Source organism: Myripristis murdjan, chromosome 15, assembly GCF_902150065.1.
Source record: "Myripristis murdjan chromosome 15, fMyrMur1.1, whole genome shotgun sequence".
In the NCBI taxonomy this organism is placed as follows: domain Eukaryota; kingdom Metazoa; phylum Chordata; class Actinopteri; order Holocentriformes; family Holocentridae; genus Myripristis; species Myripristis murdjan.
In genome coordinates this window covers 21,164,143-21,183,755 of record NC_043994.1, presented here as the reverse complement: position 1 = coordinate 21,183,755, position 19,613 = coordinate 21,164,143, and the positions used below count along the sequence as shown (strand labels likewise).

At 40.4% G+C, this 19,613-nt stretch overlaps 1 protein-coding gene across 1 annotated transcript in view; it reads left to right on the top strand.

Annotated features, from left to right (window-relative positions):
• The first annotated feature begins 11,013 nt into the window (after window positions 1–11,013).
• The window catches only part of slc35f3b (solute carrier family 35 member F3b), a 50,822-nt gene continuing 42,222 nt past the window's right edge, over window positions 11,014–19,613 (top strand). Inside the window, exons 1-2 of the mRNA XM_030070765.1 lie at window positions 11,014–11,111; window positions 12,165–12,379. Coding sequence (XP_029926625.1) covers window positions 11,014–11,111; window positions 12,165–12,379 — 313 coding nt within the window. The remainder of the gene's footprint in view (window positions 11,112–12,164; window positions 12,380–19,613) is intronic.

The following is a 19,613-nucleotide window of genomic DNA, read 5'->3' as shown; positions in this document are numbered from 1 at the left end:
TAGGGTAAAGAAATCTGACATAAGTGATGTAATGAAAAAGCCAAAAAAAAACATGATTCTGTCCAACTATATTTTATCCTTCATCTAGTCTGTCTGCGTTAATCTGACACCTCAGGGGATACAGTCATGTCAGAGCATTTCAATCTCAGCCTTAATCCTCGTACTACAGTTTATGCTGAGGTTCATGGCCACTGGCAGCTGTGTGTGAGCTGGGCGTGGCGTTTGGGCTGTTCAGGGTGCTGGCAGTTTTCTGGTGTGTCCCAAAACCTTTGCAAGGAAAGCAACACCTTTGTTTTCAATGTCAGCCGCAGTTATTGCACAGAAGTGTGAGTGCCCCTGGCTTGTCATCACCTCTTACTCCAGAGCCACTGAGCCAACATCCACATTAGCAAGTTTAAACAGCTGAATTAAAATGAGGGGAAGGCAGCTCTGGGCAAATCCATGAGCCCATTTACACTATTACCTGTGGGCGTACAGTAATTGGCAATGTGGAGGACGTCAGTGAGCTTGACATACACAGTACAAATCTGCCATGATCATAATAACCACTGAGCAGCACCTCATGATTTACAGGTGATTATTAAAACAAAGTCACACAATCAGCGCGGGGTAGTCACTTAAATGTGAGTAATCTGGTTAAACGTATTTTATAGATTATGAATTTGTGGAGGTTATATTTTTTATAGTAACTGAAAGCCTGAGTCAGTTGCGCACCTTTAATGTTTGAGCAAACGGCAGAACGTGTACTCTTTCCATTTTCTCTGACCTCATCAACGTTCGAGGGTATCACACAATTTTTTTGGTACCATGTATAAGATTTTGAAGTGCAGCACCATATCATTCTAGTCTTCATGCGTGTTACTGACGAGCTGTGTGTAAAAACCATTTTTGGTGATTGACTGCAGTTCTGTTGATTGCTTTGCAAAAGCACTCAGACCTCTTGACATTTTGTGCATTTTGTCGTCCTGTTAACTTCAATCAAAATGTGTTTATTTATGACTTTCAGTTTGGGATTTTTGCAGACTGGAAAATACAGTGTACTATCAAAGAGAAAACAAATTTGTAGACATGAAAGTGTTCAACTCATTTGCTTCGCTTGGTCTGAATTGCTACACTGACAAAACATTTTTTTCCTGTTGCTCAAATGTTATTTCTAGACTGAATTAAGTGGTTCTGAACAATTCCCCTTCTTGACAACCCCCTTTTTTGGGGAGTTGAGAGCAACTCTTTCCACTAGGGCTTAATGGCACTTAGTGGAATTTCAGTGTGTAGGCTGGACCCTCCATCATCCATACATATTAAAATAAATAAATGAATAAATACAAGTTTTAAAGGGAGGCATTGCACAGAAACACTTGAGCAAATGATTTCTGGTGTTGCAATTTAGCAGAACCAAAGCAACTCAATCTATTCAGAATAGTTTATTCTATTTGAATTCCTTCATATGAATTTCTAGAGATCGAGAAATATATATATGCAGCATCATAAAATAAGGAGACTCTCTTCCCACCAAAGCTTATTGGAGTATCACATTCACAAAAACCGTGAATTCCAAGTAAAATGTAGAGAAAATAGGATAAAATTCTAAGTAAAATGTCTTGGGTTGGGTGGGGCAATTCAAAACAGTCACAAACTTCTCAAACACACCAAATCTTCTCAGCTAATATCCACAATCAGTATTTAAAATACTGTATTTGTATTGAAGAGCAATCCCACATGACTCACACACACTTCATCATCACACATCCACACAATTTACAATAATCATAGCTGTTCAATTAAAGTGAGAGAAATGAAATCATCAGTGTGATGCTGCTCTCTACACACAGCTTACTCATCTTTTCAAACGACAAAAACATCATTTACGGCAATTGTTAAATTATTATGGATGTTTGATGTATGATCTTCGCAGTTTGCCGCTCACTTTGCGTTTATCTCCTTAATGCATTCAGCTATGTGACTTCACAGGCAGATGACAAAAAATATGACATTAGAATTATGTTTATTTCATGTAAGGCACAAAGCCTGATGGTTAAATGTGGTAAGTATGTCAAGTTCAATGTTTTATCATGATAAACTGTTTTCCCACTCGAATACACCTGTGGAAACTATAGTCCCATGAGCCTGTGAGATGACACAGACTCTTCATGGACACAATTTTTCTTTGTTCTTGCTGTCCAGTCCACAACTCAGCAATATAATGACTGTCACAGTGTTCTTGGAGGTGATTTTCCTTCTTGAATTAGCATAGCCCTCCGATAAAAATCCTCATCAGTAACACTTGATTATAACCTTTTTTTCAGTCTTGTGTGATCATGCATTTGCATAATTGCTGTCCATTAAAAAAATAAAATCCCCTCTGCAGCTCCGAGTGGAGGCAGCCAGCCATGCACCCACCCTGGCCTTTACTGGAAACAGAACATTCTGCGTGCACAAGCAAGGTCTATGCTGGCAGAAAAATGAAACCATACCACAGCCTGAGTCAAAGTACCCGGTAACCTCAGCAGTGGCCAGCTAAAGTAACCCTTAAGCAAGCACATACATCATAGGATAACACATCATCCAACACAAGCAAAGGCCCACCCTTTCACATGCACACACACACACACACATATGCACACACACACACATATACGTCGTTGTCAGTAGACTTAACCAGCGCTGTCACTCAGCAGCGTATTGGGGCAGAACGAAACCTTATCCCCGAAGGCCCAGTTCTACACACTGGACTGAAATGTAGCAGCCGATTCAGTGTCATTAATATTGCCATTTGATCTTTCTCCATCGCTCACATGCACGCAGGAAACTACCTGCGCCTCAGCTGTGAAGATGAAAGAATCCAGTCCTATGTGTGTACCCCACCACTTCAAGGCTTTTTATTCCTGCGCTGAATGAGAGAGACCTCCGTGTGCATGTAATTTACACTGAATTTAAAATTGTTCCTTGAGGAATCAGCTCTAGTGTGGCTTCAGTGTCCTTTTCTGTAAGAGCTGTCGATGCTGTTATAGCAAGATAAGGTCAGTCGAACTGCTTGGAAACCCAGTTTTAATATCTGTCTGTACCATCACAAACGTCATGTCATTACATTGCCTGCAGGCTGCAACACTATTATGTTATACAATATACTGTATTTTGTGCTGTATGTGTTACTATACAGTGATGGATCGAAAGACGCTCCAACAATGTTGTGTAATGATGTATGATGCTCATTTGTTGGGCTGGGTGGGGTTGGACCCACAAACTAGCAGTCCAGGAACTTATGGGTCATCAAGGACAAGGGCTTGGACTGAGGCGACAAGTTGCATCTTCCCTATAGCAGCGCGTTCTGATGGTGGAGCAATTCTATTTATATCCTGATACAGACATTGGGGACAATGGGACTGCAGGAGGCCTCAAGCACAAATACTCCCCACTGCCAACTCAGTAACTGTTCTCATTTGCTACTGCAAACAGGACGCCTTCATTTGCTGGTGTGCGGGGGGTTGCTGATTGTTGTTTTGATATTTTCTAACAGCAGCAAGACTTTAATATCGTTACAATTGACCTGGGAGCTAAAATGAAATGTTTGTATTACAGAGTGATTGTATATTTGAGGTGCTGGTCGATGTGGCTGTCGTAGCTCTTGGCATAAAAAAGCCTTATGCACACTGCCTGTTGTGCTGACTTTGGCAAATAAATGAATATTCTTTCCACCCCCTACCTACACATCCATATGCACGCACACGCACACACACACACACACATGCGCGCGCGCGCACCCACACACACACACACACACACACACACACACACACATACACACATTCAGAACACAGAGCTGAACATAAACACTTTGCCCTAGTTTGCTCTGGCTTGAATGTATAAGAAGTGAAAGAAACTGACAGGACCAGAAGGAAGGAGGAAAGAGGAGAGGGAGGAGCAAACGATAAGTCGGTGGTGCAGCCGTAGGCTTTGTATGTCTTGCAACAATTCTGCAGTGAAACCTCCAGCTCTGCAGTGTTGGGTGGTCAGGTTAGGACTCACACTTACCTATTCCATTCCTCCCTCATCCCTCTGTCAGGGACGATAAAGCTGACATTTGGTTTATTCGGTTCAAAATATGACATACAGCTTAGCAGGCGCACTATTCGTTTTTGGGGGACATCTCATCAATCTTGGGTTAGACGATGATCTCAGCGCCGTCTGACTGGGTGACAGCACAGAAAGTGGCTTTGACCAGTAACAATCTGCGAGCAATGCAAAACATATGCAGGCAGAATACCGGCCTGGTTCTTCATCTTGTGGCATTTGTGCACTGAAGTGGTTGAACAACTTACTTCTGACCCAGACAACGCTCAGCTACATCCCAGCTGTCATTGCTCTGACCCAGTCTTCACACCCAAGTAGTCACAGAAAATAATGGGTCATAAATATTCCAAAGAGGCTTTCTCTCTCTTCAAACGGCGACTGTCAGATAGCCCTCAAGACTCAGAGATGCATGCTGCCGAGTTTTCTCTTGCCAACATCGTATTGTCACTAATTAGCTCGTATCCCTTGGGCAAAGTGAGAAACAAAAGGGAAATGTAGACATTTGTGACATGAGCAGAATTGTCCATTTTAAAAGCAAAAACATGAATGTTTTTGTTGAAAAGGGGGTGGATTTTCAATCTTAACAAGAGGATAATGCTTCAAAACAGCATACACATAAAGAAGAATATTAATTCTGAAAGACGCCAAGAGCGAAAAAAAAAATGATTTGAATAAAACCTAAATGCAACAACAACATTCATCCAATGAATCCAGTAAAATTGTGACAACTGATTTATGAGCATAAACATTCATACTCATTATATCTGTATTAATTCACATACATGTATGAAAAATACATAATAATAGTAAGAGGAGCAATATTGATAAAAAATTATAGTAGTTAGGGTTAGGGTTAGTAGTTAGTAGTTCATTCAACAGAGTTATACACAGTGTAGAATTAGTATACAACAATAATAATAGTATACAATGAAGTAATACTCTGAGAGAGAAAAATAGATAAATAAATAGATAACTCTCTCTCTCTCTCTCTCTCTCACACACACACACACACACACACACACACATAGGCGAATCATGACATCACAGCCCGGAGTTTAAAGAGAAAAAATGGGCGTTGTTTGACCCGACGTTCGCAGCAGAAGAAAGGACAGTTTGCTGAAGTTGATGTAGACTACAGGCAGTCCACCATCCTTCTAAATCTTGTCCTGAGGCTTGTTTGTTAACAAAGTCAGTTGCATTTTCTCTTATATATATTTTTTCCAGACATGGGCATCACAGTCCCACAACTTTGATGTGGCATGTAATCACAAACATGCAATCACACACAGGACAAGAAATCAGTACACACAGTATATATATGTATATATATATATGCAGCATATCTATGTGTATATATACGTATATAGATAGATAGATACAAAAACAGTTTAGACAAACAAACAAATTAATTATTACTGATGAATTTGTTTGATGGCTATGAGTAGATGATATCTGACTCTGTGTGACCTGTTGTGACACAGCCAGCTGAATAATACCTATTAAGCTTCATTTTCCAGGTGACTGAAACATGTAATTTAATATTACTAGCAGTGGAAAACAGGAGGGAATAGCCATTGAAACTGACATATTTTTAATAAAATGTTATTATTTTTGCTTGTATTCATTTGTCAGTGAAACTAAATAGTAGTAGCATGTCTCTACTGGAGGTTGCAGTTTCAGGACCGCATTTCTAGGACCATAGGTGATGTGATGGACCGAGGGACTGAGATGGTGACCATTCTGAGCGTGACCGTATTCTTTTTCTGGTTTTGGTGCCTAAACCTAACCTTTCTCTAACCGTAGCCAAGTAGGTTTGTTGCCTACACCTAACCAAGATGTTAAAGACCTGGGTCCTTGGAGTGCTACCCTGGAAGAGCTGCTTCCTCTGCTGCAGACAGTAATATGGGTAAAAAGAGAATATTTATAAATTCAAATCTGGGCAGATAGAGAGGCCAGTTGTTAACATACAAGAGGAAGTTGTTCATGATGGTTCATGATGTTGACACAAAACGGCATCTACAGGGCCTCTCTGGGAGATTGTGCTGGCTACTCTCCAGCTGTGTGTCAACCTTACCAATAATGGCAGCTGAATAGCAAGTATACCCTAAAGAAATCTCACAGGCTCTTGGGACAACAGGGTGCCGATTCCACAAAGGTTATGTTTCTTTCTGGCTGAATAGCATTGAGTTAGATGACTGCTTCAGGGCTGCATGTCCTTATACTGAAACAGTGGAATAAATGTGTTTTAACAAAAAGCCTGTCTGGAGTGTAAGTGGTAATTTCTCTCACACAGGTGGCCGCAAATGCAAAAGCCCCTAATCACACAGGACTGAATGAGAAATGCGCATGAAGTCACCGAGTACCTGAGTTACACACTGTAGTGAATGTGACCTTTTTTTACTGGCTCAGAGTTTCCCTTCACTTCCTGCGTCAGCCAATCAGCAGTGCCTTGTCACACTGTTTCCATGCTGAGAGCTGCATTAAACATTGATGGCAAGAAGCGAGAGGATTTACAACATACTTCTCTAAATTGTATGAGTCTGGACACAGGAGGGTAGGAGGAATAATAACAACAGATGAAGAAAATGTGCCGGCTGCTGCTGAAGACTGCGCACATAACTGTAAAACTTACGCGCTAAGAGGAGAGGATGATGGAGTATGATGAGAGGCAGTGATATCATATTCAGATTTTGCACTCTACTGTTGCTATAGCTACCATTGTAATTTTAGGATGACCGTAAAATGGCCCTGATGATATTTGCCATGACTATAGACACCACAAGTAGCCCTTGAATTTCAGCTGCTTACAACCACATGGATAAACATTATATAATATTCATAATAACCCTAACCCTAACCCATTCCAGAGAGCAGTATGAGATAGATATTTTTGTTTGTATCTCTCTATTTTCACACAATTTCAGTTCATGGTCCACTGAAAATTGTGCCACCTTAAAAAAGAATATATCACTCCAACACTGTGGATGAAAAGCAAAACTTCAAACCTCACCTGAAACAACCTTTGTGCAGTTTCTAAGAGTATTCCTTTAACCTCCAGCAAGTCCACAGTTTGGTTATATTATGTTGTGGGAATGCTAAAATTGTCAAATTCTTTCCAAAACTTCTCTAACAAGTGTTTTTATATGAGGTGAAAACTAACAGTTATGAACTTTATATTATTATTAAGAGGTTTCATATTCTACCAACACAAATACATAAAAAATAAATAAATAAAAAATCAGAGGACATGGACAATCAATTTGCTGAAATTCAGCTGTTTGCCTGAGAGCAACAGCATAAATACACCTTCTTTTAATCAGCAAAAAAGTTACTAAAGCTCAAACTTTCCTTTTAAAAGCCTCACTGTAAAATCTAACCTGGCTTCGGGCTGTTTTTAAGAGAATCGTTATAAAACGTATTTCATTATTTCTCTCTTGACAGCTGTGAAAACAGCAAGATCATTTTTTAATGTGTTGATGCTGCTCATCCGGTTAATGAGTGAATATGTGAGTTACTATCTCCCATCTGTGTGTATGTGTGTGTGCATGTGTGTATGTTTGTGTGTGTGCACAGGCATGTGGGTGTGTGTGAGGCAGAATTTGGATCATCCTCCCTGTGTTCATTTCATGTTTCTTGGCCTTGAGCTTCATTTCTCTGATCCATATTTAGAAAGCAGCGCAATGCCCAGTAGATTGGGGCACCAATTACGCTGCTATTAGAAGTCTGCTGAAGTGGTGGTGAACACATAGATGATATCAGCACCCACGTTTTATACTTTTAAGTGTAACTGTATACTTAAAAGCAACATTGCAAAAAAAAAAAATCTTCTCAACAAGCCATTGACTTTCACATTCAGTTTTAAAATCTTGTTTTTCTAAAGTCAAGTGGAAAAAAGTCTGCCAGCAGGGTAAGATAATTCCACTTGTTTCCAATGCTGTTCATCTTGTTTCTAGTATTTCCTTGAATCAAGTATCATTTTTCTCGATACCAGCGAGCTGATTTGCTTTACTCTACCATGTTTCAACATATTTATACTTGTTCCCAGACAAATTCCTTTAACAAGTGGCACTGCATTGGAAATGTGGGATTATCTCATGCCATAGCTGAGCGATTCACATGTTTTGAGAAAAACAAGAAAAACACACGGATTGTCTTGAGTACCACATAGCAAAAATGTCTCAATTATTTTGATTAGACGTAGAAGGTCAAACAACAAGAATTGATTTGTCTTTGCCTGAGGGAGGCTGCGCTGACGGACACACTTGAGATGTGCATTATGCAAGATGAACCTGATCCCCCCCGCCCGAACACTGTCGATGGGAGGCGTTGACCTTCTTATTGATGACTAAACTCCACTTTTTTGCAGGAGTAAGCACAGGTCTCAGTCCCCCCCTACAGCGTGAATGTGTGAGGTGTGGCTGGGCCCTGATCGATGCAAAACCTATCTTAAAAAAAAAAGAGGCTGTCAGGGTAGTAGTGCAATACTCCCTGCAGTGTGGAGCCCACAGAATGCCGTCGCAATGCAGCGGGTGGACCAGAGAGCAGGCACATATGGGCGACCTTACCCTGTCCATACAAGGTAGAGCTCCACTATTCCTGATCTAATTCTATGGTTGCAATTGCATGTACTGCTTGGATATATTTGATATTAGATATTTATACTCTAATGCACTTCAACTAAACTTTATTGGACTTTGAACACTGATACAGAATGTATTCCTTGTTGAGAATGCAATGTAGATCATTTTTACAATTGGAGGTTATACAGAGCTATGGGGAAATCAAAATCCATGTCCGTGCCGTGCTGTTGTCAGAAATCAACTTTTTAACATATCAGAAGGCATGAAAAACTCACATAACATTCTGTCATGACTGCATATTTCACACATTGGAACACAAGATACAGAGACAAAAAGGGGTGGATTTACTCCATAACCTCCAACAGCAGTAAAAATATGACATCTCTGACTGCTTATGATCAGCCACTGCCTTTGCTGCTGTGGGAGAAACAGAGATGGAACAGAGACAGTATTTCTGCAGGTTACATTTGAGCCTCTCACCTCTTTGTTCACTTAAACACCTGAAATCCACGGGCCTGCCACTCAACTTGAAATGCTGCTGGTGCCTTTTGGTTAAGACAGATGATGAATAATAAACCAAAGAGGAGTCTGGTGGCAAGTGAGTCACTCAGACATCTGTAGAGATTACCTGTTGGAACAGACTGTTCATAATAACGCCGGCATTATTCACTTTCTTGTTAGTTACACTGTATGAGAACATGGAGGAGTAACACCCATGCCGAAAAACATCTTAAAACAGGATATGTTAGGATGTCTATCTATCTATCTATCTATCTATCTATCTATCTATCTATCTATCTATGAAAACAACTAGAAACAGCTTAGAGGGGAAACAACTTTCCTGTAAGTTGCTCAAGGCAAAGTTTTCTTGATTTGCACTCTGTCTTCCTTCCTGACCAATTACAGTGGCATTAGGGAGGGAAGCAAAACCAAAAGGGATGACGATGACAGAAGTCTGTATGATGATTAAAACATTTGATATTTCCAAAATAGCTCTTTGATTAACCCACTGATACAAGGATCTAAAATTAAAAAGGGAAATGTAATTAATTTCCGCAGAGATATGCGAGGGTTCGACTGTTTGACAAATGAATGATTTGTGATGTACCATCAAGAGAGTTTCATTTTTATCAGCTTCTCTGCTAGCTACCCCTTGCCTGACTCTTTTATTTCCTCCTTTTTTTTTTTCTTCTTGATATAGATTGGAATGAAAACTTCAGCATCTAGACTCCAAACACCCAATTCCATTTTGGCATCATCTTCATCATATTAAAAATTTAAATCCCTCTGTAGCTCATTCTCAAAGGAAGTTTATGGTTATCCTGTTCGGACTGAACCAGTGAAATTCATTGTGTCTGTCTGTATGTGACAGTTTAAGTCAGGCCTATTCAATCTCAAAGAACAGTTCCTGCAGATTAAAGTGTGTTGTGCAGCAGTGTGTTTCAGCCCTGGACCCAGAGTCCTGCTGATTTCCATTGTGCCCATCTAATCAGGGATTATTTTACACCCAGATGCAAAGGGAATGCTTAAAATAATCCCTGATTACCTGGTAACACAGAAAACCAGCAGCACTAGTCTGATTAGTGCTGAAACCTGCTGCTTTACAGGTGGCCTTTCAAGTCACACACCCACCAACCACTGAGATCTGAGCCAGTACAGGCCACATGGAAAGAAGAAACCGGGGCGTTGGGGACCACCAAGGGTTTTTGAGTGAGCCCCAGGGGGTCCACAGCAAAGTGATGATGAATTTCACTTGACTTGTTAGAACATATCACCAGGGCAGCGTTTTCACAGTCTGTGCTCTAATGTCTAATCTCCTTCCTTGCAAGTGCAATTTGAAGCCAAAGCCTTTATCAGCAGAAAGTCTGTGGTCTAAAGTGCATATGTCCTTGATCTATCTCTATCTATTTATCTATCTTAATGAGATCTATCTGAAATAGATTACAAGTCAGATGGTGCTTTTCAATCCTCGTCCTCAGGACTCAGAGCACTGCTTGTTTTCTATCCTGCTGACTAGTTAATTGCTTTTCCCTTTCATCCCAGGTATAATATAGCTCCCTGTTAGATGGTTAGAATGAAAACCTGGCTCCGGGATTTAAAACAACATGGTTCAGATACGACGGGTCAAAGTGTGCCCGCAATGAATCCGGTAGATGGCGCTGTTGCAGTGCCTCCAGGAACCCCGACGTGTGGCAGTATCCAGAGCTCAGCGCAGCCTCTCCGTGCTGAAACACAGTGTAGAGCCCAGGCATATGTTTGTGGAGGTGAGAGGGAAGAGGACGATGGTACTTCTCTCCGTCAACGCTGAAGACGGACTAGATTTACAGTAGCGGGCCGGCGCTGCCCCGGTTAGTGGCCTTTGATCATGTATGGTGATGGAGAGGGCACCATTTGGGACCGGGTCGGGCGCCCCCGCCGAGACTGCATGTGCTATCTTGGACCCCCTACTACTTTGATGCCGATGTAAGAATTTTTAACTTTTATAAACGCAGTGTAGCCTTAACACAGGAGACAGACGACACTTGTTGCGCAGCGAAATTGTTGATAAAGTGCATTGACTTGGACTAATGAGCTGGGAATAAAATCAAACTGGAGATATTTAGGGCACTGTTGGTGTGTAAATAGTCGTGACATTCTTTGTGAATTGGACATGGTTATAATGGTTGTGGACCTGCATGCATCAAATGCTTTAGCAGCCTCATTGTTTCAGTCTAATTGACTCATTTTTGTTGCTTCTTGTGGTAGCCTAATTAACTGGTAACGACTGCAAAAAGCAATCGGCGTGCTTAGGTAAAATTCAATAAAAGTTATTGAGCGATTAGGTCTGAGTGGTGGGCCTGCAGTAATCCTATAATCCATTCACAGGTGGTTGATTTCAGACACAAATGAGCTTGTTTGGATAGATTAGAGGCTATTGGCGCTGTGGATAACTCATCTAATTAGTTATTATCCCGCCTGCTGCCACATACAAGCTTCTGAAGAAACAAAGTATTTTAGTTTCCAATGTCTGAAGGACAAAATGATGTTTGATAGGCTACTGTGTAGTGTGAGGAGGCTGGCTGCAGTTTTGTGCTCCAGTGCCTATGCCCCGACTGTCACAAGCGCTCCTTCTCTCTCTCTCCACATCACTTCTGATCGATTCATTAGTTACAAATTCCTATAAGCCTATCTTTACCCTAATAGGGATTGCACAATGCATAGTATACAACAGTGGGAAGACTAGTCACTTTCGTTTAGTGTCTTTCATCCTGTTTCCCAGCGGACGCAGGGCCAATGAAGGATGATGATTTCCCTGCCTGCTGTACGGTGGAGATGCACTAGATGGGCCTTTGTTCTCGGTCTCGGCGTCTATCCACAATGGGACCTATAGAGTGACTTTTGTAATTTAACCAAATTTAACTAAATTTAATTCTTACTCAGATTTCCAGCCATACTTTAGCTTTACAGGTATCCTTTCCCCCCTGCCAATCAGTCTCACCTTGCCTTACACCGCCACCCCTTGTTGCCTCTTTCCAGCGGGATGCGCAAGTCGCCCGACGTGAGCCCCAGAAGGCTTTCGGACATCAGCCCTCAGCTCAGACAGCTCAAATACCTGGTGGTGGACGAGGCCATCAAGGAGGACCTGAAGTCGTCCCGCTCCGTTGAGGACATCAACAGCGCATCCATAGAGGAGCGTATATTGCGCATCACCGGCTATTATGGATATCAGCCTTGGAATGCAGCCTGCAACAGTAAGTAACAGTAAGCAGGAGTCTGCACAGCTGCATGGAGTTGGTGTGACTGTTGCATAGCCAGCATCTTGGCAGCTAAAGCCACATTTCGAGGGGTCAGGCAAGCCTGTTTGAACGCAGGCACTTATTTGGTAAATTTATTTTACAATGACCATATAAAAAAGGTATTACCATGTATTATCCCATAGAAAAGCATGGCACTTTGTTACACAATGTGATTACCCAATGACAATCTCCCTATTACATAGTTTGCTTGAAAACAGGGATGGATTTAATGATCTGGGGGCCTAGATAAGTCATAGGGCCCCATGAGTTCTGCAGCATTGATCACCGTTTTCAGTATATCATGTCTGTACATTACCTTCAAAGAAGGGCTGAGCAGAGTATGCATATAAGACAGGAACACTTGAACTGATCTCTGTTGACTGAGAAAATAAAGATTCACACACCACATTTTCACGATGGTCATCTGCATTATGTCATTATTTCTAAATCTAACTTCCCCTGGGCTGTCAGCATTGGAAAGCACATTCATCATCATTGTTACTGGTAATGGCAGCAGTGGAGCCAAGTTCGCTTCACTAGAGCATGTTGAGCCTACAGAGGCACTGGTGCTGGCAGCAGAAGCAGATTCTGTGATGAAAAAAGTCACCGAGTCTTTTATTTTTCTCTCTCTTTTGTGTATTTGTATGTCTGAACCACTTGGTAGCTTTTCTAATTGCTGATCCTGGTTAGATGTTTTCTTGGGGTGACGAATCACTAAGACTTTCTGGCCCCCGCTATGAATTGCTATCTTGTTATACTGACACAGGAAAGACAAGTGTCAAGGATCACAGTTTTGTTTCTCAATAGTGCACTACGGCTGCTGTCACAGCTCATGATCTTGATAGTTTTTTGGTGATTCAGAGAGTACAGTGTCTCTGTGAGGATCTGCTGCCTTGAAAGAGGATGAAACAAAATGTGGGTTTAGTCAGATCAATGGAGAAAGTAATGCAGTGCAGAGCTATTTCGTACAGTGTGGGCTATTTAATGGTAGATACAAACATTTGTTGGCTTGCTGATGCTTGCTCGCCAAATTTTTATGAATTTGCATTGTTATTGGTGCTCTAAGATGAGTAAAGTAGGCTTATGCTTTATGAAGCCAGTTAGGGTTAGTATTTGTAGTTGGTGCATGAATTTCATTAATTTAGTGAGATTCCTAATCAAAAAATCGACTTCTGTTTCAAAATTGCTTTACACAGCCAAATTATCTCAAAAATACTCATACATGCTGTACAGATTTGCAGTTTTATTTCATTATTTTCTTGCAATTGATGCAGTGGCAGAGAAAATGAACTTGAAGTCAAGTGGCAATATCTGCTGGAAGTCAAGTTGAATACTTGAATTTATATCCTGAATGAGCACAGGGCTGAAGAGGTTGCCATGACTCTAGATCCAAGTAATATTTATTTTAACAAGAGGAGGGAGTTCATTTATTTATTCATTCATTTATTCTTTCAATAAGCAAATTCTGTTTGGTGAAAAATAAGATACTGGGTCCAAGGCAGATGCTTACATTTGTCTAATAGTGCTACAAGACTGCCTCTGTGTAAAAATTACAGTACAAACAATTTTGTAGTTATCTGTTTAAGGTCATTGAAATAAAGTTGGTAGCGTTTCAGTGAAGGATAACTTTTGCGGAGTAGGTCCACTTTGCATAGAAATCAGGTGAGGTATCCGGGTACTTGATGGATCCAGCTGACATACAAGTTCTTTTTACGCCATTTTGCATTACAGTTTTTCGTTCTTGTCATTGTATAGAAAAGTAACAGTGGAAACAATCTCAGTAAATAAGTTATCAACATGGATATCGTGAAGACAGGCTAGCAAAAAAAATACAAAATGCATTTTAAGATGTTAGTTTCTTGGTACTGTAAAAATATATGTGGTTTAGATTAAAATCTATGAACAAGATTCATTGTAGTTTGCTTCCCTGCCCTGCCTTTGCAATTTATCTATTTAAACCACTTTGGAGGACTTATTTATTCATGCACAGGTCATTTATGCACTTACTTCCAGGAAATCTTCTTTCAAGATGATCAAACAGCAATTTGTGCCCTGTATATTACAGTTATTTTATGTTAAATTACCTAATTATCATGTCTGCCGCAGAGGAGAAGGGAGGATAGTAATTGCAGTCTCCTCGAGTGGTTGTGTTTCTATTAAGCTGAATCACCAGCTCACAGTAAAGCCGAATGAGGGTTAAGATAGAGGGGTCACTCTTCCAAAAGTGTCAGGACATTTCATGCAGTCCCTTTTGTTTGAAATGAGTATTTTGTTGGGATGCTGTTTTTTTCTGCTTGAAGGCTAATTATCACACAGTGTTCTTATCTTAATGTATCCTGTATGTTTACACACATAAAGCCTCTATTTCCCTAGTTTAAAGTGATCTGCTGGTTCTACTATCAGTCTTGGTGTAAATAATGAGCTCGTGGATGCTTGTCTCAGGGTGAAATGCTCTGAGGATGACTTTTGTCAAAACACATCAGCATTTCCTGACAGTAAAATTGTCATCTCTGCATGTGGTAGACCTGTCTTTTGGCAGTTGCAGTCCATTTTGATTGATTTGATTTTATTTACCTGTTAATATGTGTACAAAATTTCTTAATAATTGGGTGTGTGTTGAATGGGATTTGCTATAGTATTGAATCAATCAGTATTGGCATCTGCCAAGATTTTGGTATCTTGACATTCCGATATAAAGATTGGCCTGAAATAAATAAATAAATAAATAAATAAATAAATAAATAAATAGTATTCTTTACCAATAGCTGACGATGTTGCATCAAACATGCTTTTTACTTTTGTGTCAGAAAAAATGCCACAATTTTCAGTTAATAGATAGTTTGTCTTGTCCGCAGCGGTGGGTGTTGTTAAGTTTGGTTATCTTGGCCACATGTACCAGTCTCACAGCAGAATCAAAATTCATAGCAGGCCAGATCCACAGAAGCACAATTGCTAGTTTTCAGTTCCTTCTGGCACACCTTGTTGCAGCTGTGGTTCCCATATAACACACTGCTGCAAGCTCTGTGCTGATCAGAGGCAGCCTCCAACTCCCTTCAACACACTTTTGAACACAGCCTCACAGCCTCTTCACCACTGTCACCTAGAAAGTAATCGCTAATGGCAAAAGAAAGGAAGGTTAATGATGAAGGCAGAGATTCCAAGAGAGGTTGGAGGCGAAGTACTTCTCAATCAAGTGTGAAAAGATTCCTATCTTTCTCATTTACAATCAGACTTTTCTAAATTTCAACGTGTGCTCTTTCACAAAGCAGATATGTGAAGAAATCACAAGCTTCACAGGGAAACTGAGACTGAGGATGAAAGGTCATTTTGTGAATTGTCTTTTCTGTGTTACTTAATGGAGCATCTCAACACCCTTTGTATGAAACTTCAGGGTTGCACACTGATCATCATGCACATGCTGGATGCAATGCATTTGTTGGTGAGGCAGATCAGTCAGTCAGTTAATTTGCTAACAGTGCACAAATCCACATCTCTAGGAGAGCTATGCAGATTTGTTCTCAGCATCTAAAGCTCGCCATAATACTAGTTGAAAAAAGTGAATGGATTGTTGTGTAGCTCTTATCCTACATGATGCCACAGCTTCGCCTTCAGGCTCTGTTGAGCATATGACATAAGGCGTGCATGTGAATAGGACATCCTGGTGGCTCAACTGACTATGGTCTGTCTTGTCACACACCTCCCTCTCCCTTCCCATCTCATTCTACTGCAGTAGAGTAAAGAAATACAACACAAATGCCAGAAAATAAATAAATTCTTTATCTCTTGAAGATCAGCAGGCTATTCCACAGGCTTTCAGAATGGACCTCTGTCGCATTCTGAAAGTAACCACACATCAGGACTTTAATCCAAGGATGATGTCTACAGGTGTCTTATGGGAGCAACAAGCTGTGAAGCAGCTTGTGTAACCCTAACCCTGACCTCATTTAGCACAAATAGAGTGAAACATAGCCAAAATTCATTGACCCTACTTAACTAAATGCTATGCATGCAACACAAGCATTAACCTGTAATGTTGCTTTGGGCTTCACATTAAGTGGCATTTCTGTAATTTTGCTGTATGGGCAATTTTAAAACAGTTCAGCAGTTCAGAAGGTGTTTTGTTCAGTGAAAGCCAAGCAAAGCTGAAGAAAATCAAGAAGATCCCTGTATGAACCTCAGATATTTCACACAAAGAGCACAATGACATTGAATGGCATTGTGTTGTGGACCCAAATTATACACCTATCACCCATCCTGAGCTCTACACCTTTATAGTGCTTCACACCATATTATTTCAGCATCAGACTACTGCCTGTTTCTACATGTTTCCTTCACCTGATCCTTTTGTGATGGAGAAAGGGCTTTCTTTCACTTTTTGTTTACTTAATTCTCCTTGAAGACGTGCTCATTTCACAAATTTCCAGAGATCACATTGTGTGAGACAGCACTTTAATAATTAATTTATTTGATGACCTAATCCATGTTTTTGGTCGACGTATTATTTTTAAAAAAACTAAACACCAAGAAGAATTGAAGGGTTGAAGCTTTGACTTTTTTTCCCCCCTTTTTTTGCCATATCTTTTTCATCGAGGTTATTAAAAAAAAAAAAAAAAAAACATAAAAATGACGGACACTCACACAGGTGCTTGGATATCATTCTCACACTCAGCAGTGTACCAGAAATAACATCCAGTATTGTTAAAGATGACAGCATTGTAAATGGACAGCTCAAAGCCATCATAAAGAGCGTATGCTGTTACTAAAGCCTCCTCTGCCTCCTCTGGTGTTCTTTGAAAACATTTTCATGAAAGCTAGAGCCCAGCGTTGTGTATTGAGGTTGCTTTCACAGGCAGTGGATTAAACTTAGTCCATGTACAGGCTCAGACTGGCTTGTTTCATGTGGGGATCCTCAAAAGGAATGACATTCTTTCAAGACTGCCGCCTTTAAAGAAGTTGCCCCCTTTGGTTTGTCACGTTCCACTGAGAAGTGATATATTTGTTCAACAAACAGACTCTTTGTTCTTTTCCTAATTTACTTACACTATCTATCACAAATGCAGCGTCCCCCCTGGTGCAAATTTAGAGCTTCACGAGGCATGAAATGAGGTTGGTTTCTATTTTGAGCTCAGAGTTTGGGCATGGTGAAAGACACAGCGGAGCAGGTTGGACTGCTCAGAGAGCCTATGTACACAAGCCTATGTACACATAAACCACTGGCAGTGGCAGGACAGCTGGAAAGGAGGGGCAAGGTACAGTTGACTGTGAATGATGTCTAGTGTGACTCTCCAGCAGAAATGGAGTTGAGAAAGCGGAAAAGTTGTAAAGAAGTGTGCTCTTGCACGCTCAGCTCTTTGTCTTGTGTGGTCAGCGTATTTTCACTGTACACACAAAAAGTTGGGAACAGTCAAGAAGACTTTTAGAAATCCCAACCAGTTTTGTGCGTAACGTGCATTTCACAGCTTGTTTTGTCTCCCAGTTATAAATATGCTCATGCTAGACGATTACAGCTGGACAGGATAAGGCTGGGTGATACATCGATATAATAATAATCATTATGATTCGAGGGGTCATCTGGGAATTTTGATATTGTATTATTAAGATGTAGTGCAAGTTTTGTCTCCTCCAGGTTTTAAAGGCTAGATTACAGTAAAGGGATGTCATTTTCTGACCCGTTTTAGCCGTTCTGTAATTTGCCTCTACATGCTTGCTCATTATATACACATTATTAATTACCGGTAGTTATGGAATCTTTTGTTTGTAAATAACATATGAAAGAATCAGTAGTTGTCACAATATCAGCATCAAGATATTTGGCCACAGTTATCATAATATTTGATTTTGTCCATATCACCCAGCCTGGCACAGAGTATGATACAACATCAGCAATCATCAGCAGTACAGTTCTTCCTGAGATTGCCCTGTTGACTCATGAAATGTCATTGATGTCAGGCTGCTAATGCCACTGTGTATTAATTTGCATGTTAGTGCATCGTGTATTCATTTACATAAAAAGCAACAGCAAAGAAACACCCAAACACCCCTTAGTGAGCTCCATAGCTGGAGAAACATGGTCAGCTTTGGCTGAGTTGTGTGCAAGTATTTCAGGATGGAGTTTTCCTTTAAATGTACGTCCTTGCCATTTCAAATAATTGATAATGTATGACCATGGAATAAGAAAAACATCCACGACTACATTACATTTTATTTTGATTACACACTGGCATTTCAGATATATTCATGGATTCATTTGGCAGAGACAATCACTGTTTTATTTTCTGGACTCTGTGTGACTTTGGCCAATGACAGGGTGCATTAGAATGGAAGCGGCACAACTCTAGCCTTCACCAGAAACCATCACATCCAGATCAAGTGGTACTTATTCAAGCCAGGTGACTCCACTTACACAGAACAGGTATGGGTCTTGTCCATACTTAGTCAGAGGGACAAGTTAAACTGTGTAGTCCCTAGTGCACATGCATAAATAGACGCACACAGTTAAAAAAAAATGCACATATATACTCTATGCACATAAGCACAAAGAGAGAGAGAGAGGGGGAAAAAGAGATGAGAGCAAGCAAAAATAATATCATGGTGTTTAGGTAAACAATACAGTCTTTTGCAGAGTTTACTTTGTACTGTGCTGTATTCATTTTTAAACACTCCACTCTGTTGTGCTGATATGCATAACATACTACACACTAAAATAAATCATGTGCCCAGAGGACTCTAAGCATCATGAAACAATTAATAATTTATGTAAATGGGTTAGTTTGACAGTAGGAAACACATTTATGAGCTCTGGGTATGCACCAGATCCATATGGTGTTCATGCCAACATCTGACATGCTGTCTGAATGGGCTTATTCCTTAATCAGACAGACTGTCTTTTTCCACATGCGGTTATTTTCTTACCCGTAACCAGTGAAGAAACCACAAAGGAGCTGAGAGGCAACCTTTCAACAAATAACTGCTAGTGCTAGACAGCAAATTAGAAACTCTCTCAGTTCAGTTAAAGGTCTGTAAACGCTGCATGAATTTCAAAGGAGAATGAGAGCACCATTTAATGTTTCTCTCCCTTAGGAATTTGACAGGAAAATTACTTTTATTTTGTTCAAAATTAAAATTAGAGTCTTTAGAAAACCTATTAAATTGTGTATAAGCATTGTTCTAACCCTTTAAGCTTAATTCC